General features: G+C 39.9%; 1 protein-coding gene across 1 annotated transcript in view; it reads right to left on the bottom strand.

Moving 5' to 3' along the window:
* LOC133132692 (protein phosphatase 3 catalytic subunit alpha-like) overlaps positions 1–8,477 on the bottom strand; it is a 47,505-nt gene extending 39,028 nt beyond the window's left edge. The window contains exon 1 of the mRNA XM_061248328.1: positions 8,223–8,477. Within this exon, the coding sequence (XP_061104312.1) occupies positions 8,223–8,277 (55 nt within the window). The 5' untranslated portion in view covers positions 8,278–8,477. The remainder of the gene's footprint in view (positions 1–8,222) is intronic.
* Between the last annotated feature and the right edge of the window lie 7,145 nt (positions 8,478–15,622).

Here is a 15,622-nt window from a genome sequence, read left to right as displayed (position 1 = left end):
GAACTCAGACCCGGAAGGTTGCTGGCTCAAGCCCCAGTGTAGCTATGATAAAACAGCTGTTAGGCCCTTTAGCAAGGTCCTTAACCCCACATTGCTCCAGGGGGAATTATCCGCTGCTTAGTCTAATCAACTGTAAGTCTTTGGATAAAAGAGTCAGCTAAATAACACATAATTATTAATCAAAGGTTGAAATTAATGTTATAGATGGAATTGAATACATTTCAATCAAATTTTCTTAGGGCATGATATATAAAAGGACAGGCTTTCAAAAAAAGTACAAAGAAGGGCAACTAGAGTGGCTCTGGTTCTCTTCCTAAACACCAATGTGGATAGCAGCTTTGGTGTTACACACTCCTTTACACTGCAGATCCAGTATGTAAATGGGACTGGTGTATATGAAATATATCAAAATGAGCTTTTAAACAAGGAAAATTAACTTTCTTAGTTTCTGTTTTACACCTTTCCGGTCGGGAAATTGGGGTAATGCTCTAAAGCAGTTCTAGAGTAGAGAAGTAAAGAATCTTAAAGATTCAGCTGTGCTCTAATTGGGGGCAGTCTGTAGCCTAGTGGCTACTTGGCCCAGAAGGTTGGTGGTTCAAGCTCCAACATAGCCATGATCAGATCCATTCAGCTGTTGTGCAAGGCCCTTGATCCCACATAGTCCCCTGCTTAGTCTAATCAACTGTGACTTGCTTGGGATAAAAGTGTCAGCTAAATAAGTAATTCTGTGCAATAGGAGTGAGGCAGGATATATTTTATAGTTATTGTCAATAAGTACTGTAAAACTAGAGGCATTGGTTGAAAGAAAAACCTGCATACAGATTGTTCCTCCAGGACAGGAGTTGTACAGCCCTGGTCTAAAGAATGTTGATTAATAAGTGCTGACAGTGGAGACAGATGATTCGTCCCGGTGAGTCATGTGACGTCAGGTTCTATGGCACCGTGAACTTTACAGAGTAAAAGATGTGCATGACACTGATGCATCTGCCCCGGCCCTGAACCCACAGATATCCTCCCTGTCAAAAACCTTTTCACTGCCTTCAGAACTGCCCTCAATCTACCTGTCCCACTGTCATTTCCATTTCTGAGCTCTAAGAGCCTTCACCTTTGACACCAATTCCACACACCTGTCCCTACAGCAGCCCAGCTACAAGCCCCTACACCAGACACTCTTACTCCTTTCAGGTACCAGTAGTGATTGTGACATCAGAATTACATTACATTAGTCTACTGTACTGTATGTTCAGCAAGTATTTCATTCTTTTATTTGGATCTTATTTCTATTACTTCTTTGCTAAATAATAAGACATAATTCTTGCTAATTAGGTGAGAAAGTTTTGACTTGTTTCAAGATTTGCCAATTGGGTGAGAACATTTTGCTTGTCAGGCAAAGAGAAAAACAAAATAATATTTTCAACTTGAGAAGAAAAAAAGGGAGGGTTTTCATGACAAGACTGAAACACTTTTTGTTTTTGCAGTGAGTTAAGAACATTCTAATCACATGTTTGTGATCTTCTATAATTAGTATGATTATGAGTAGTAGTGGCAGAGGTTGCAGAATAGTAACAGGGCTATACATTGTAGTATCAGCAATTGCACAGTGCTAGCATTAGCACCAGCAGTCGTGGCAATTGCAATAGCAGCAGCACCAGCAGTTCCATTAGTAGTTTCAACTCTGGTTGCAGAGGTAACACTAGCAATAATAGCAATACTCCCTCTTTTCAATTCAATCTTTGTTCTTTAACAAGGCATATGTAGAATTGTATCCTTGTTCGCTTAAATAATGGTAATTTCCCTTGCTCCTTAGCTGGTCAGATTAAAATTTGGTGCCATATCAATTCCTGTGATGGATGAGCAATTAAAAGATGGCACTACACTCCATCACCGTTCCTGTTACTGAATACTTGTGATCAAAGTTTTTCTTTCTGAACTCTTGTTGTTATTGCGAAGTGTTTTTGTTTTTTCTTCTTTGGAGCTAATGAGAACTGTATAATGCAGGCACCACAACACATGTTCTGCTATAATGAATAAACTTCATTATAATGAGGAATATACCCTTATCAGTAACCTCACCATGATTGCATGAATATTTGCCAGTTTATTTCCTTTAACCTTTTCAAACCCAGATCAGGATTACTGTTATATTTTGAACAGAAACCATCCTACACCCTGCTTTTACATTCTGAAAAAGGTGAATGCCACACGGAATGATGATCGATTACCAAGACGGAATCCTATCAGAGGGATCTTCATCTCTCTTTTTCTTCTCGGTCGAAAAATATGTGAATATTTAATGAAGTTGAATTGGCCAAATCCAATCATAAACCGTGCCCTGGTATTGACAGAGCTCCAGCAGTTAGCTGCTTCACTTAAGGCACAAAAGAAGAGCTTCCTGCTCAAAACCAAACCTGTCTGTTTACATTACCACCACCACTATGTACTTCTTCTAATCTATACCACACACACATTTCTGTTTGCGCAAAATAGTTTTATTTCCATCATGTTATCAAGGCTGGCATAACTTTTAACATAGGAGCACTGCAAAAAAATGTCTTAAGAAATGTTTTAGTCTTGTAAAAAGATCTTAAGATCTTGTTTTTTTGTTTGAAGTAACTGCATGACAAGGTACATTTTCTTACTGCATTGGCCAATCTTAAAACGAGTCAAACTTACCCCATTGGCAATACTGTCGTCTTATTTAGTGTTATACTGTATTGTGACTTTAAATCTCAATGTAAGACTTAAATACTTGTTGAGATTTACTTATTTTTAGTTTTTTAGTTTTTTTCCAGTGGACATTTTAGGCCTTGCCTCTCCTGCACTTTATACTGATCTCTGTAGAAAGGCTCTCCTTCCTGTCCTGACCTACTCCTAAACCGCAGAGCAGGCAGAGACAGCTGCATTACCCAAACTCAGATGTAGAAGTCTTATACTGAGACTTAAAATCGTATTTCTTTTACTTTATTTGCTAAAAAAGATGAAAACATCGCCAATGAAGTATGTTAGTAGGGTTTGACTCATGTCAAGATTTGGCAATGGAATAAGAAAATTACACAAATTACACAAACAAACGCAAACTTAAAACAAGCTAATATTTTCCACTTGAGAGGAAAAAAAGATCTTAAGTCTTTTTACAAGACTAAAACGCTTGTTAAGGCAGTGACTTTTTGCAGTGCCCAGGCCATGTAAGCTCCATGAGCCATGCAAACGGAAGCGCAAGACACAAACCCAGTAAGCAGTGGACGTTTATCCCAACTCATCCATTCTCTGGTTTGTGAAAGATGGCAAAAGAGGGTCACAGGGATGATGTCCAAGCAAGTTTAGAGAGAAGTGAGAATATTCTCTGCAGATTAAATTACATAAAGATTCTATCCACATGTTGTTGGGTCAGGGGCAAATGCACCAATTATGGTTTACTTGTGACTTGTAGTGTCTAAACTAGTCCCATCTGTTTTGTGTGGGACCCACTGCACACACTGTTCTGTACTCTACCCACTGCATGCATTGTGTACATTAGTCTGTTGTACTTTATGTAACACACTGTACTATCCCCATAGCCAATTTTTCTTATGACAAGTCAGTCAGACGTTAGCGAACACCATGCAGGTGGAAAGAGCAGTCATCTGCCAGTCGGTGGGTTGCCAGTTCAATCCTACCCTGGGTGTGTTGAAGTGTCCCTGAGCAAACTATCTAACCCCCAATTGCTCCTGACAAGCTGACTGGTGCCTTGCATGGCTATATAAATGCAGCCATTTACCATATACCATTTATGTAGGCATTCAGGTGAAATCCCAGCAGCCTTTGGTTGAAAAGTGTAAACCATCCAGCAAACCAGGATGTAGCTAGGCTAGATCTGGGTAAAACTGGATCCATATCGGGGTAACCCTAATGTGTTTGTGCTAAAACGTCACTCAGCCTAGATTTCCACCGCTCTCTGAACATCAAGATTTGGCTTTGGCTCACTGGAAACAGGCTTTCTGTCTTTATGTTACTGTCAGCAACAACTACTGCACTATACTCATAGCACACACTCTTTACTGTACTATAGACATGACACACATACTACAGTGCTATTTATAACACCTCCCATGTGTATAATAGCACACATTCCTGAATAGGTGTTTTCAAGGTTTACAGAATGGTTTAAAAACCTCATACTTGACTCTGTCTTAACTCTTACTCTAGCATGATTTTTATGCTATTGAATTTATGAATATAGTTATATCATGAATATAGTTATGTCAATAGTGGCCACCTTTTGCAAGGAATTAAAAAAAAGGAAGGAATCTGCTTTACTTTGTAAATTCTTGTTGCCACGTTTCCTATATAATTGTGAATGGAAACTTGACTTGTATGTTAAAGTTGGTAAGCCATTGCTATGATCTATGGTATTGTTATAATCTGTTCAGTTCAGAGTTCAAAGGTCACATGTAGCACAAACACATAGTTCTCAAGCTTTAGATGCTGCTTGCTTTCTCCTTGAACTGAGTGAGTTGTGAATGCCCACAGCATTGCTTATTTCAGGGGCTTTCACTACAAACGGTCTTAACCTGTCTCAAGTGGCTATAATGTGAAGAGAGTGTAGGAGTGGGACAAAATCCCCTCTGGTGGCCACTGCCGTCTTTCTCACTCAGACAAAAGCAAGCGCTTCACGAGAACCCGAGACAACGATTAAAGCATCTCAGAATTCAACAGCCCTTTCCATATACACTCATAGATTAATTCCTGGAGATTTATACAGTTTACAAAAGGAATTAGTTCCAACTAAGCAGAGAAGCGCTTTTGAAAAGCCACTGAAGTGTACCTTTCTCTGACAGAAATGGGAACCGTTCAGAAATAACACAGTGGTCATTGTTCAAGCCTTTCCAATGATGAGTAGGTGGGCCAAAATGCATCCAAGACGGCCAAAAGACTGAATACTATACAATCTGGTCATTGTGCATTTTTTCATACAGTCATTTTTCCATTTTTATATGCATGAATATATTCTAAGTTTTATTGGAATGGCTGTGCAGAAAAAATACGCTCAGTGACCACTTTAATAGGGAGACTTGTTAACTGCTTGTTAATGCACATATTTAATCAGCCAATCATGTGGCAGCAACTAAAAATGCATAAAAGCATGCAGACATGGTCAATAGGTTCAGCTGTTTTTCAGACCAAATGTCAGAACGGGGAAGAAATGTGATCTGGAATGGACTTTGACCGTGGAATGATTGTTGCTGCCAGACAGGGTGGTTTGAGTATCTCAGAAACTGCTGATCTCCTGGGATTTTCAAACGCAATAGTCTCTAGAGTCTCTAGAGTTTCAAGGCCCTAGTGTTGGCATTTCAGGCTGCTAAGGGGACTGCCCCACCTTACATACAATCCTTGATCACTCCCTATTCCCCAGCTAGACCACTCCGGTCTGCCAGCTCTGGTCGCCTTATGGTTCCCTCTCTACGTGCACCTGGCGGTCGAGCTGCACGTTCACGCCTGTTTTCCGTTCTGGTTCCTCAGTGGTGGAATTACTTGCCTACCACTGTCAGGACAGCAGAATCCCTCCCCCTATTTCGACGCAGACTCAAAACACACCTTTTCAAACTCTAACTTAGTCCTCCCTCCTGATTTCCCCTGCCCCCCCTTTCTGATAACCCTCTCCTCCTTGTCTACCAAAAAAAAAAGAAAAAAGAAAAAAGGCACTTCTGATGACGACTATATGTTCAGAACAGCATTCCATGTGTATTTTCGCTTTGGATTAAAAGCGTCTGCCAAATGACAAAAATGTTTTGTTTGCAGACAAAACAAAAACATCCAGTGAGTAGCAGTTCTGTGGGCAAAAACGCCTTGTTATTGAGAGAGGTCAGAGGAGAAGGGCCAGACTGGTCAAAGCTGACAGGAAGGTGACAGTAACACAAATAACCACACATTACAGCAGTTGTATGCAGAAGAGCATCTCCGAACACACAATGCATCATAACTCTAAGTGGATCGGCTACAACAGCCACTGACTTGTACATGACTTCAGTTCTACAATGTGCATTAACTCAACGTGTTTCTGCTTGTCTTTGTAAGAATCCAACGTTGATTCATTGAACTGAGCTGTGATGTGTATTTAACATTTCCTATAGGCTACTCATCTCAAAGGTCAGAGAGTCATCCCACCACAATCACAACTGTTTTTTTCTAGTTTTCAGATTCCCACTAGAAAACTCTGACTAATGCCAATGGGAGAGACTGCAACCATAAAAGTGCACCACAATTAATATGCTTTCATTGGCTGACTGACTGAGTGTTTAATTGATTGTCTGGTAAATTTATTGGTCGGCTTGTTACCGTCCAGAACTGCATCCCGGCAGCACGAGCACAGTTCCTCTGGACCATCTACGGCGTTATAGCAGGGGACGTTCCACAGTGCTTTTCCCTGATTATGTCAATGCACACTTTCTCTGTTACATGGCCTTTTAATCTTCTGCGGGTCAGCCCACTGATTGGCACTGCAGCGAGTTCCATATGACACGCAGAGTGAGTGAAGCGAAGCACTAAAACCACTGACTATACACAGCTATCCGCACATGGAGGGAGAAACAACAGAGAAACATGTCTTTAAAATGCCATTCCAACCCAGCTCTCCTGATATGAAATGAAATGCATCACTAACAGCACGGGGTATACCAGAAGTCCCTTGAGGATTAAGTATGAAGTAATGGTTATAGATGTGGCGCATTGGCCAGGGAGTTGCAGGTTCAATCCCCAAGTGAAATATCTCTTGCTTCACCTTTGAGCTAGGCATTCAGTTGGAACCTAAATATATAGGACCAGAGAATCTCCAAAGCTTACAGTAGTGATTATGGTCTTCTTAGTGGGATTTTAATCACAAATCATATGCCAGCACTTCAACCTGACGTGTAGGACCCACCTTATATCTAGGCAACATTCTCATGCAAAAACACAAACATAAACATACTGGTTTGGAAACCAGTTTTTAGCAACCAGTAATGCAGAGGGCCCATCTATCAAAAAGACAAAAAAGGTGGCTAAAATTTTAGGGAAATGTGGGAGGAATTGCTCATATTCACAGAAGTGAAGAAGAAGACAAAGAAAACAACTACATGGAAAGAGGGGACTTATTAAAAATGGCAATTTAACACAAATGTCCAAATATCAGTCTAAATCCATATGGTATAGGCAAACCATTAGGTCAGAATTCCGTCTGGTAGGTGAATCACCAGACTTCACCGTTTACAGGTAGCCTAGGCCTAGTGGTGAGTAGGCTATACCCCCAAGAAAATTACAAGAAAAGAACAGCAATAATACATGTCTGATTAATGACAAATGCACACAAATCACTTTTTCATTAAGATGGCGAGATCATGTAGCTAATGCAGTCAGTCTGTCAAGCGCCGAGTTCTGGCTCATTCACATTTCTCGGCAACATACAGAACCACCGCATTGGCTGCATGACATCAGATCGGGAACAACTCGTTTTGCTGGTTAGACACTGATTCGTGCCTCGTTTCTTTGATCCTCATATATTTGAAACATAACGGTCACAACGGTAATTTCCCCCACTTCAACCGTTTTTGTGGCATTTCACTGTATAACAAAAAGCAGTTTTTACCTCGAATTATTACCGTTCCCGGTCATCCTTAGAGGCCAAGCTCATCGGCACTAGATGCTAATTGCAATCCACCAACACAGGCGACACAGCCGCACACATACCACCCACACAGACTTGCTGTCATCCCGCATACATTGAATATCGCTTCACATACGGTATTCCCAATCCCAATACGCTCACTCTTGTCACTTCGTGTTGGTGAAAGCGTTGCTGCATTCGCCGCAAAGACGTTCAAAGCAACTCTGCTGCATATCAACCGGCCGCGATGCCGCGTTGCTCATCGAATCCATCCGAACCGAATTGTGAATTGTGCCGATTAAATAGAACAGTTACCATAATTTCGAAGGAAAATACATTTTGTAAAGGCAATCACACGGCTTTTCGTAGCCTATCCATCAACGCCTATGCAATGGGGTGTGAAGTAATCAGTTCAGTGAACATAAATACAGTAGCTACATTATTGCCGTTCGCCAAGAAGGAAATAAAAGCGAGAACGACATTGGCAAAACACACAGCATTTCGACCATGTTGATCAACGGTGTTATACAATAAATACATTTAGTTCCAATAATTTGTAGGCTATTGCATTAGCATTCACAAAAAAGAAAGAAGGTACACCTACATTTCACCTGCCGTTCGGAGGGGTTTATGACCATTTCAACGTTAGACATCTTCATGGGCAGTTGCTGTCTCGAGAAAAAAAAAAGATATTTATTCCTCCGGCAGACGTGGCAAAATTATTCACTGCGTGTTTTCGCTGATGCGAGGAGCGGTTGGTGCAGTAGCATCACTCGGTGTGTTCCTCCGTGTCTCACCACCTAGGCTGGGGATGTCTGCTCTGCTACCCGGGGAGGGAGGATGCAGGGCTGCTGCTGTACTGTGCTGGGTTGCCGTGTGGGGGAGGCTAGAGAGAGAGAGAGAGAGAGAGGGGGGGGGGGGGGGGGGGGGTTGGTGAGCGCAAGAGAGGGGGATGCTCAATTCAGGAGATCCTTACTGCGCTGCACCACCCCGACATGGCGAAGGGGGAACTCCCACGCAATCGCTTCCAGGGACTGCCTCATACCGCCATCAGGTGGAGGCAGAGCCGGGGTTTCCCAAAGCAGCACACGCCGTGTTTAGCTATTCCACGCACTCTGCTCCCTTGTCTTCAGCAGCGCAGGACAGGGCGTCCCGGAGCAACAACATCCGTTCCTGATGTGACTTCATTCCGGACGCACAGTGCAGCAGCCACTTACAACTCCACTGTGATTGATTGGTAGGTTACATCAGACGTACACTCTCAGAAATAAAATTACAGTAGAGGAAGGCTATATTTTTGTTCTTCAAGTATCAAATTGCCTAAATGTGCCCTGAAAATGCAGTCATGTCCTCTTTTGGTACCAATAAGTACACATTAATTATATATTACTAATTTTATGTACCTATAGGGTACCACCCCAGCGACAAGCATTTGTACCTCTTTAGGCATTTTTTTTCCTGATATTTCTGAGAGTGTTGGTAGGCCTACTGGAAGTCTGATAATCTGACATTAGCTATGTCTGAAAAAGGAAAAATACCAAACTAAGGTGAAATACCTATCAAAATTACATGGGATATATTGTTTTTAGTTCCTGCACAGCATGGTTAGGCATCTGTAAAGTTTTTAGTGAAAGTCATCACATTATTAAATAGAATTTCGAGGTCAGTTCACTCTTTGGTTTGCCTAACCTCATTGAAGATGAAGAAGTGACCTATTTTCCTTCACCTGAACCCATAGAAAGGCGGACAACCTGTTGTGAATTTAGGTCCAAATCCAGTCCATAGCATTGGAATGTCAACTGAAAATAAACCTTGTAGTCCTTCTGCATAGATCTGAAATTGAGAAATTCCACCGTGGAGCTATGTTAGAGGAAATTAAACGGTCAATGTAGGAGGAGTGCCTCAGTGTGTTTCTGACTACCTTCAATCCCCACAGAGCGACACAGAATTGCAGCAAAGCACAAATTATAGACATTCAACATTCATATTCCGGGAAGACTTCTAGGACAATACTAAGTAAATTAGTTTGACCTGAGCGTTTCCTTGAAGTAAAAAGGTGTGAATTACTTTCGTCAGAAAAATTGAATGCAGAAAATGTAATCCCAATCATGTTTTATTTACCATAGTTTTTTTTTCTTTTTGTCAATTGAATATTTCCCCACAGTCAAAACGTGATCAAATGCATATTTTAAATTGTTTAATGGCCCTCAGTATAATTATATAATTAGCTGTTTAGCTGCCACTTTTATCCAAAGTGACTTACAGTTGATTAGACTAAACAAGGAACAATCCCCCCTGGAGCAATGCAGGGTTAAGGGCCTTGTTCAAGGCCCAACAGCTGCACAGATCTTATCATGGCTACTTCGGGGCCCAGTCAGGTACTTTAGCCACTGGGGCAACAATGGGCTGCCCCAAAACATTTACTTAACATACAATCACATTTCGTTTTTAATATTTGGTGGAAAATATATAATAAATTTAGTAAATTTCTTGGTGGAAAAACCCAGATATTCCACTGGTATCTGAAGGGTTACAACATTTTAATAATTACATGACATGTTTTCAGTTTGTGAAAATTTGACCTGTGAATGTGCATTGCACCCGCAGGTGTGATAACACCCCATGAAATCTCCACTTATGATGTGCCCACTTCCGTTCACTTTATTAGCACAGGGGTGAAATAACTACAAAAAAAACCCAAGAAAAATTATGAAATATGTTTTACAATAATACTAATTATTAGTATTATTTGTATTTATTATAATAATTATGATATTTAAAAAATATATTTAAAAAAAAAATTAAAAAAAATAATAAATAAATAAATAAAAAATAAATAAAAAATAATAATAATAATAATAATAATGAAATAATACTGAATTTAAAAAAAAGAAGGACATAAAATATAACCTGTATATCCAGAAAGAAAAGGTCCGGAGTGCTCAGGAAGTTCAAACAAGTGTGATGAAGGGGCTCTTTGGTAGAGAACAGAAAAGTTAAAAAAAGAAAAAAGGTCCATCTGGCAAAAAGCAAAAGCCTTTATGTAGATCAGGGGTCGGCAACCCTGGTCCTGGAGAGCCGCAGGGTGTGCTGGCTTTCGTCTCCACCTTAAAATAAGCAACCGATTCAGACCCAAGAAACCAGGTGAGGTGAGTTAACTGTGCAATCAACGGCTTTCGTTGATCAATTAATGCCAAGTAACAACGAAAGCCAGCACACCCTGCGGCTCTCCAGGACCAGGGTTGCCGACCCCTGATGTAGATGTATATTTCATAGTGAAATGTTAAAAACATGGACAATCCTTATGCATGTTTGAATGAAACTGGCTAAGGACCCACAGGCAGCGACACAATCCCTGAAGAACGCTGTTTGTACTACTATGTGTGGGTCGTCACCCAGCTTAATTCTAACATGCATAAGTATTGTCCATGTTTTTAACATTTCACTATGAAATAGCCATCTAATAAAGACTGAGTAAGTAAAGAATAGTGCCTTTTTTAACCTGTATATATGTTGGGTTTGAGGATTGGAGTATTTATGATGGAGTGCTGTTTGGGAAACAATGGCCGCTTACTTCTCAGTGTTTCACTGTTGTGATGATTCACGCTGCTCCATCAATCTCCTGTGCATCCCAGTATGCGCTTTGGACAGCAAGGTGTTCCTACTGTGTCCCTTTCATAAAAATTCACCTCTCAAGACCTCACAGACCTTCACTTGTCTGAATGAGGGATTGGTTAGGAAAATGCATTAAAATGTTGCAGAGGATATAGCAAAGAAGGTAAATCCATTTAAGAGTATGCTTTTACTGTATATGTATGTGACTCATATTGGGTAACACATCAACAATTAACAAGTAGAATACTGTATGTGTAACATTTCCTAACATTACATAAACAAATCTCTTTCCTGAATTTACAAATTCAGACAACCTGATCTTGACAACTTGACAACCTAATTAATTAATCCAACAAGTACATTATTCTTTGTAATATAATTTTAGTTGAATGAGTCATTTCTGTTCCAAGCAGATGTGTTGAAATTCATAAGACAAACCGGCAAATTATCCAAAGTTCCACGAAACACAATAAATAAGATATGTCAATGATCTGCTGATGTGTCACAAAATAAATACATGAAGTGTCAGAAAATAAAATTCTTTTATGGGCCTGAGAAGCCAACTTAAAGGCAGGGGAAGTATTCCAAAAGGCAGTGAGAAAGCACACACATGCAAGCGTACACACACACACACACACACACACACACACGCATACACGCATACACACACCGTATATTGAGTGTATGAGCCTCATTTACATAACGGCAAGGTGCTTTTGTCAGTTGATGGGTCTTAGATACCCTTCAGGAGCTGGGTTTACTGCAGAATGGAGACATATCGTGTGCCAGGTTTAATACCTGGGTCTGCAGGGTGGTGTGATAGGTGGAGCTAGTGTTTGAAGGTTCCAGGAAGAGCATTGCTGTCATGCCCAATAACAAATAATTTAGTAAACACAAACAGCTCAGTTTCTCAAAGCATAAAACGTGTACAATACCAGCTATAAGTAAATCACCCCCTACTAGGACATCTTCAATGTATATATACATACAGACATTTAGATGCAAATATAAATGTGGCATTATTATGGAGGGTTACATGCCATCCTTGAACTGTATGGATATGGAGAATGAGTTCTACAGTGACACACACTGAGAGTCTGATGCAGGTGGCCCTAAGTGTAGTCTGGCCAGAATCTAAAACAGGCTTTTGTATCACAGTCAATAAACAGTGGGTAGATGTGAAGAAAACCCTGTGACCATGCATTAATGAGGACTCATCCGACCCCCTCCACAAGACGCTTTTGACATTTGATTTATTGTGACTACAATTTGCATATTAATCAAGTCTTAAGTCTTTAATGTATGTACAAGTGTGGCATTTATTCATTTCAGACTCATACTGCGTCAGACAACATTATGATATTAAGATTTAGGATAACTTTAAAGACTCAACCCTTAAAGTTACATAAAGGAACCTATGCAATTGTGTTTTATCAAGCTCCTTAGCTAGAACTACAGTATGTCAAAAAACAGTGGTATTTCCCATTTACAAAAAAAGAAAAATGTAATTAGACAAAGGGATGTGTTGTTTCATTATTTCAAAGTCAAACATAAATAGGAACAAGAACAAAATCAAAAGGAGCACAAGTGGCCACTTCAGACATGTCAAAAATATCCCATATTCACTCAATTTTAAAAATGTATTCAATCACCAAAAGATGACAAAGCTGAAATATATGATTAAGTGGGCATAGTCGTCTTCTTAATTTTTTTACAAACATGCACCAAGCCCTTTTGCTTCCTTGTCCACCCCCTTGAAATGAATTATCTCTGTTTGTACTGACGGCACAATATCTTGAATGGATACTGGGATCTTACCAAACCTGTAAATCAATGGTGCCCCAAATCTGCATGATAACTTTGGCTGTATTGTAATTGTATTCTGCACTCCGTAAATTAGCTTGAGAGTATATGACATAAAGGGTTTTCTTTGCATGGATATATTCATTTTTTCTGTAGAAAAATAATAGACAAAGAATACATGTTCAAACTGATTATTACATTTCCAACAGGAATACTCTCTATTATGCAGATTACTAACACTAACTATACTGAACTAATACGTGCAGGAAGGTGTAATGAGTAGGCCTACTACTTGAACAGAAATGCTAATTATTTCTTCATTTTATTAAGCTGCTATTACATTTATTACAGATTATGCCAAAAAGAGAAACTGCTGCAAGATATTGCATTAATTGCATAAACCGTGTTTATAAATTAAGAGTTTTGCATCATTTGTGCTCGTACAGTGCATCTTAAAAAAAACTGCATTTGGCTCAAAGGAAAGTGTATGTATGTGCCTTCTTTGAACAGGCACAATAGCTGGCCAAATAATTATGGGGAAACTGTGTTATATTAAAGTAGCTAGTGGATACAAGTACAATTAAAATGATTAATCAAACCTTCCTCATTTGAGAAATGGTACTGTAAATCTCTATTCAAACTGGCATGAGAGTCTTAATTTTAAGACTATTAAGAGCATGAACGCAACAATTATACACACAATACATTAATTGGCACTAGATGGCAGTGTGAACCTTACTCCCAGTTGTGATTTAATACAGCATACTCTGCTTTCATTACAGTCAATATGAATCGCAATTGATGGTGCCAAGTAAACATATTTGATAATACTTTAATATTCGAATGCACCCCTAAGTAAAACTAAACACTCATCATAACCATGCACCACACAGTCTGAGCAGAAAATGAATGTGTTTATAGGGTCTATCTAGAAAGCTGGCTATACAGCTAACTAATCAATATAGGAAACAAGCTTGTCAGTGTGATATATCACAAAAATGTACTGTGAATTCAATGATAAAGGTCTTCAATACCAAAAGCATGAACTGCATTAAACACTTATGCATAAAAACTATTTATCAGAAAAAGTATTAGTCAGGCAACATACAGTCAGGTCTATAAATATTGGGACATCGACACAATTCTCATCTTTTTGGCTCTATACACGACCACAATGGATTTGAAATGAAACGAACAAGATGTGCTTTAACTGCAGACTTTCAGCTTTAATTTGAGGGTATTTACATCCAAATAAGGTGAACAGTGTAGGAATTACAACAGTTTGTATATGTGCCTCCCACTTTTTAAGGGACCAAAAGTAATGGGAGAAACTAACAATCATAAATCAAACTTTCACTTTTTAATACTTGGTTGCAAATCCTTTGCAGTCAATTACAGCCTGAAGTCTGGAACGCATAGACATCACCAGACGCTGGGTTTCATCCCTGGTGATGCTCTGCCAGGCCTCTACTGCAACTGTCTTCAGTTCCTGCTTGTTCTTGGGGCATTTTCCCTTCGGTTTTGTCTTCAGCAAGTGAAATGCATGTTCAATCGGGTTCAGGTCAGGTGATTGACTTTGCCATTGCATTACATTCCACTTCTTTGCCTTAAGAAACTCTTTGGTTGCTTTCGCAGTATGCTTCGGGTCATTGTCCATCTGCACTGTGAAGCACCGTCCAATGAGTTCTGAAGCATTTGGCTGAATATGAGCAGATAATATTGCCCGAAATACTTCAGAATTCATCCTGCTGCTTTTGTCAGCAGTCACATCATCAATAAATACAAGGGAACCAGTTCCATTGGCAGCCATACATGCCCACACCATGACACTACCACCACCGTGCTTCACTGATGAGGTGGTATGTTTTGGATCATGAGCAGTTCCTTTCCTTCTCCATACTCTTCTCTTCCCATCATTCTGGGAATGATCTTTGATCTTTGTCTCATCTGTCCATAGGATGTTGTTCCAGAACTGTAAAGGCTTTTTTAGATGTTGTTTGGCAAACTCTAATCTGGTCTTCCTTCTGGTCACCAATGGTTTACATCTTGTGGTGAACCCTCTGTATTCACTCTGGTGAAGTCTTCTCTTGATTGTTGACTTTGACACACATACACCTACCTCCTGGAGAGTGTTCTTGATCTGGCCAATTGTTGTGAAGGGGTTTTTCTTCACCAGGGAAATAATTCTTCTGTCATCCACTACAGTTGTTTTCCGTGGTCTTCCGGGTCTTTTGGTGTTGCTGAGCTCACCGGTGCGTTCTTTCTTTTTAAGAATGTTCCAAACAGTTGATTTGGCCACACCTAATTTTTTGATGGGTTTTGATCTCTCTGATGGGTTTGTTTTGATTCTTCAGCCTAATGATGGCTTGCTTCACTGATAGTGACAGCTCTTTGGATCTCATATTGAGAGTTGACAGCAACAGATTCCAAATGCAAATAGCACACTTGAAATGAAATCTAGACCTTTTATCTGCTCCTTGTGAATGAGATAATGAGGGAATAACACACACCTGGCCATGGAACAGCTGAGCAGCCAATTGTCCTATTACTTTTGGTCCCTTAAAAAGTGGGAGGCACATATAGAAA

This window comes from Conger conger, chromosome 7, assembly GCF_963514075.1.
Source record: "Conger conger chromosome 7, fConCon1.1, whole genome shotgun sequence".
In the NCBI taxonomy this organism is placed as follows: domain Eukaryota; kingdom Metazoa; phylum Chordata; class Actinopteri; order Anguilliformes; family Congridae; genus Conger; species Conger conger.
Note: the sequence above shows the minus strand (reverse complement) of the source record. Positions and strands in the feature narration are given on the sequence as shown.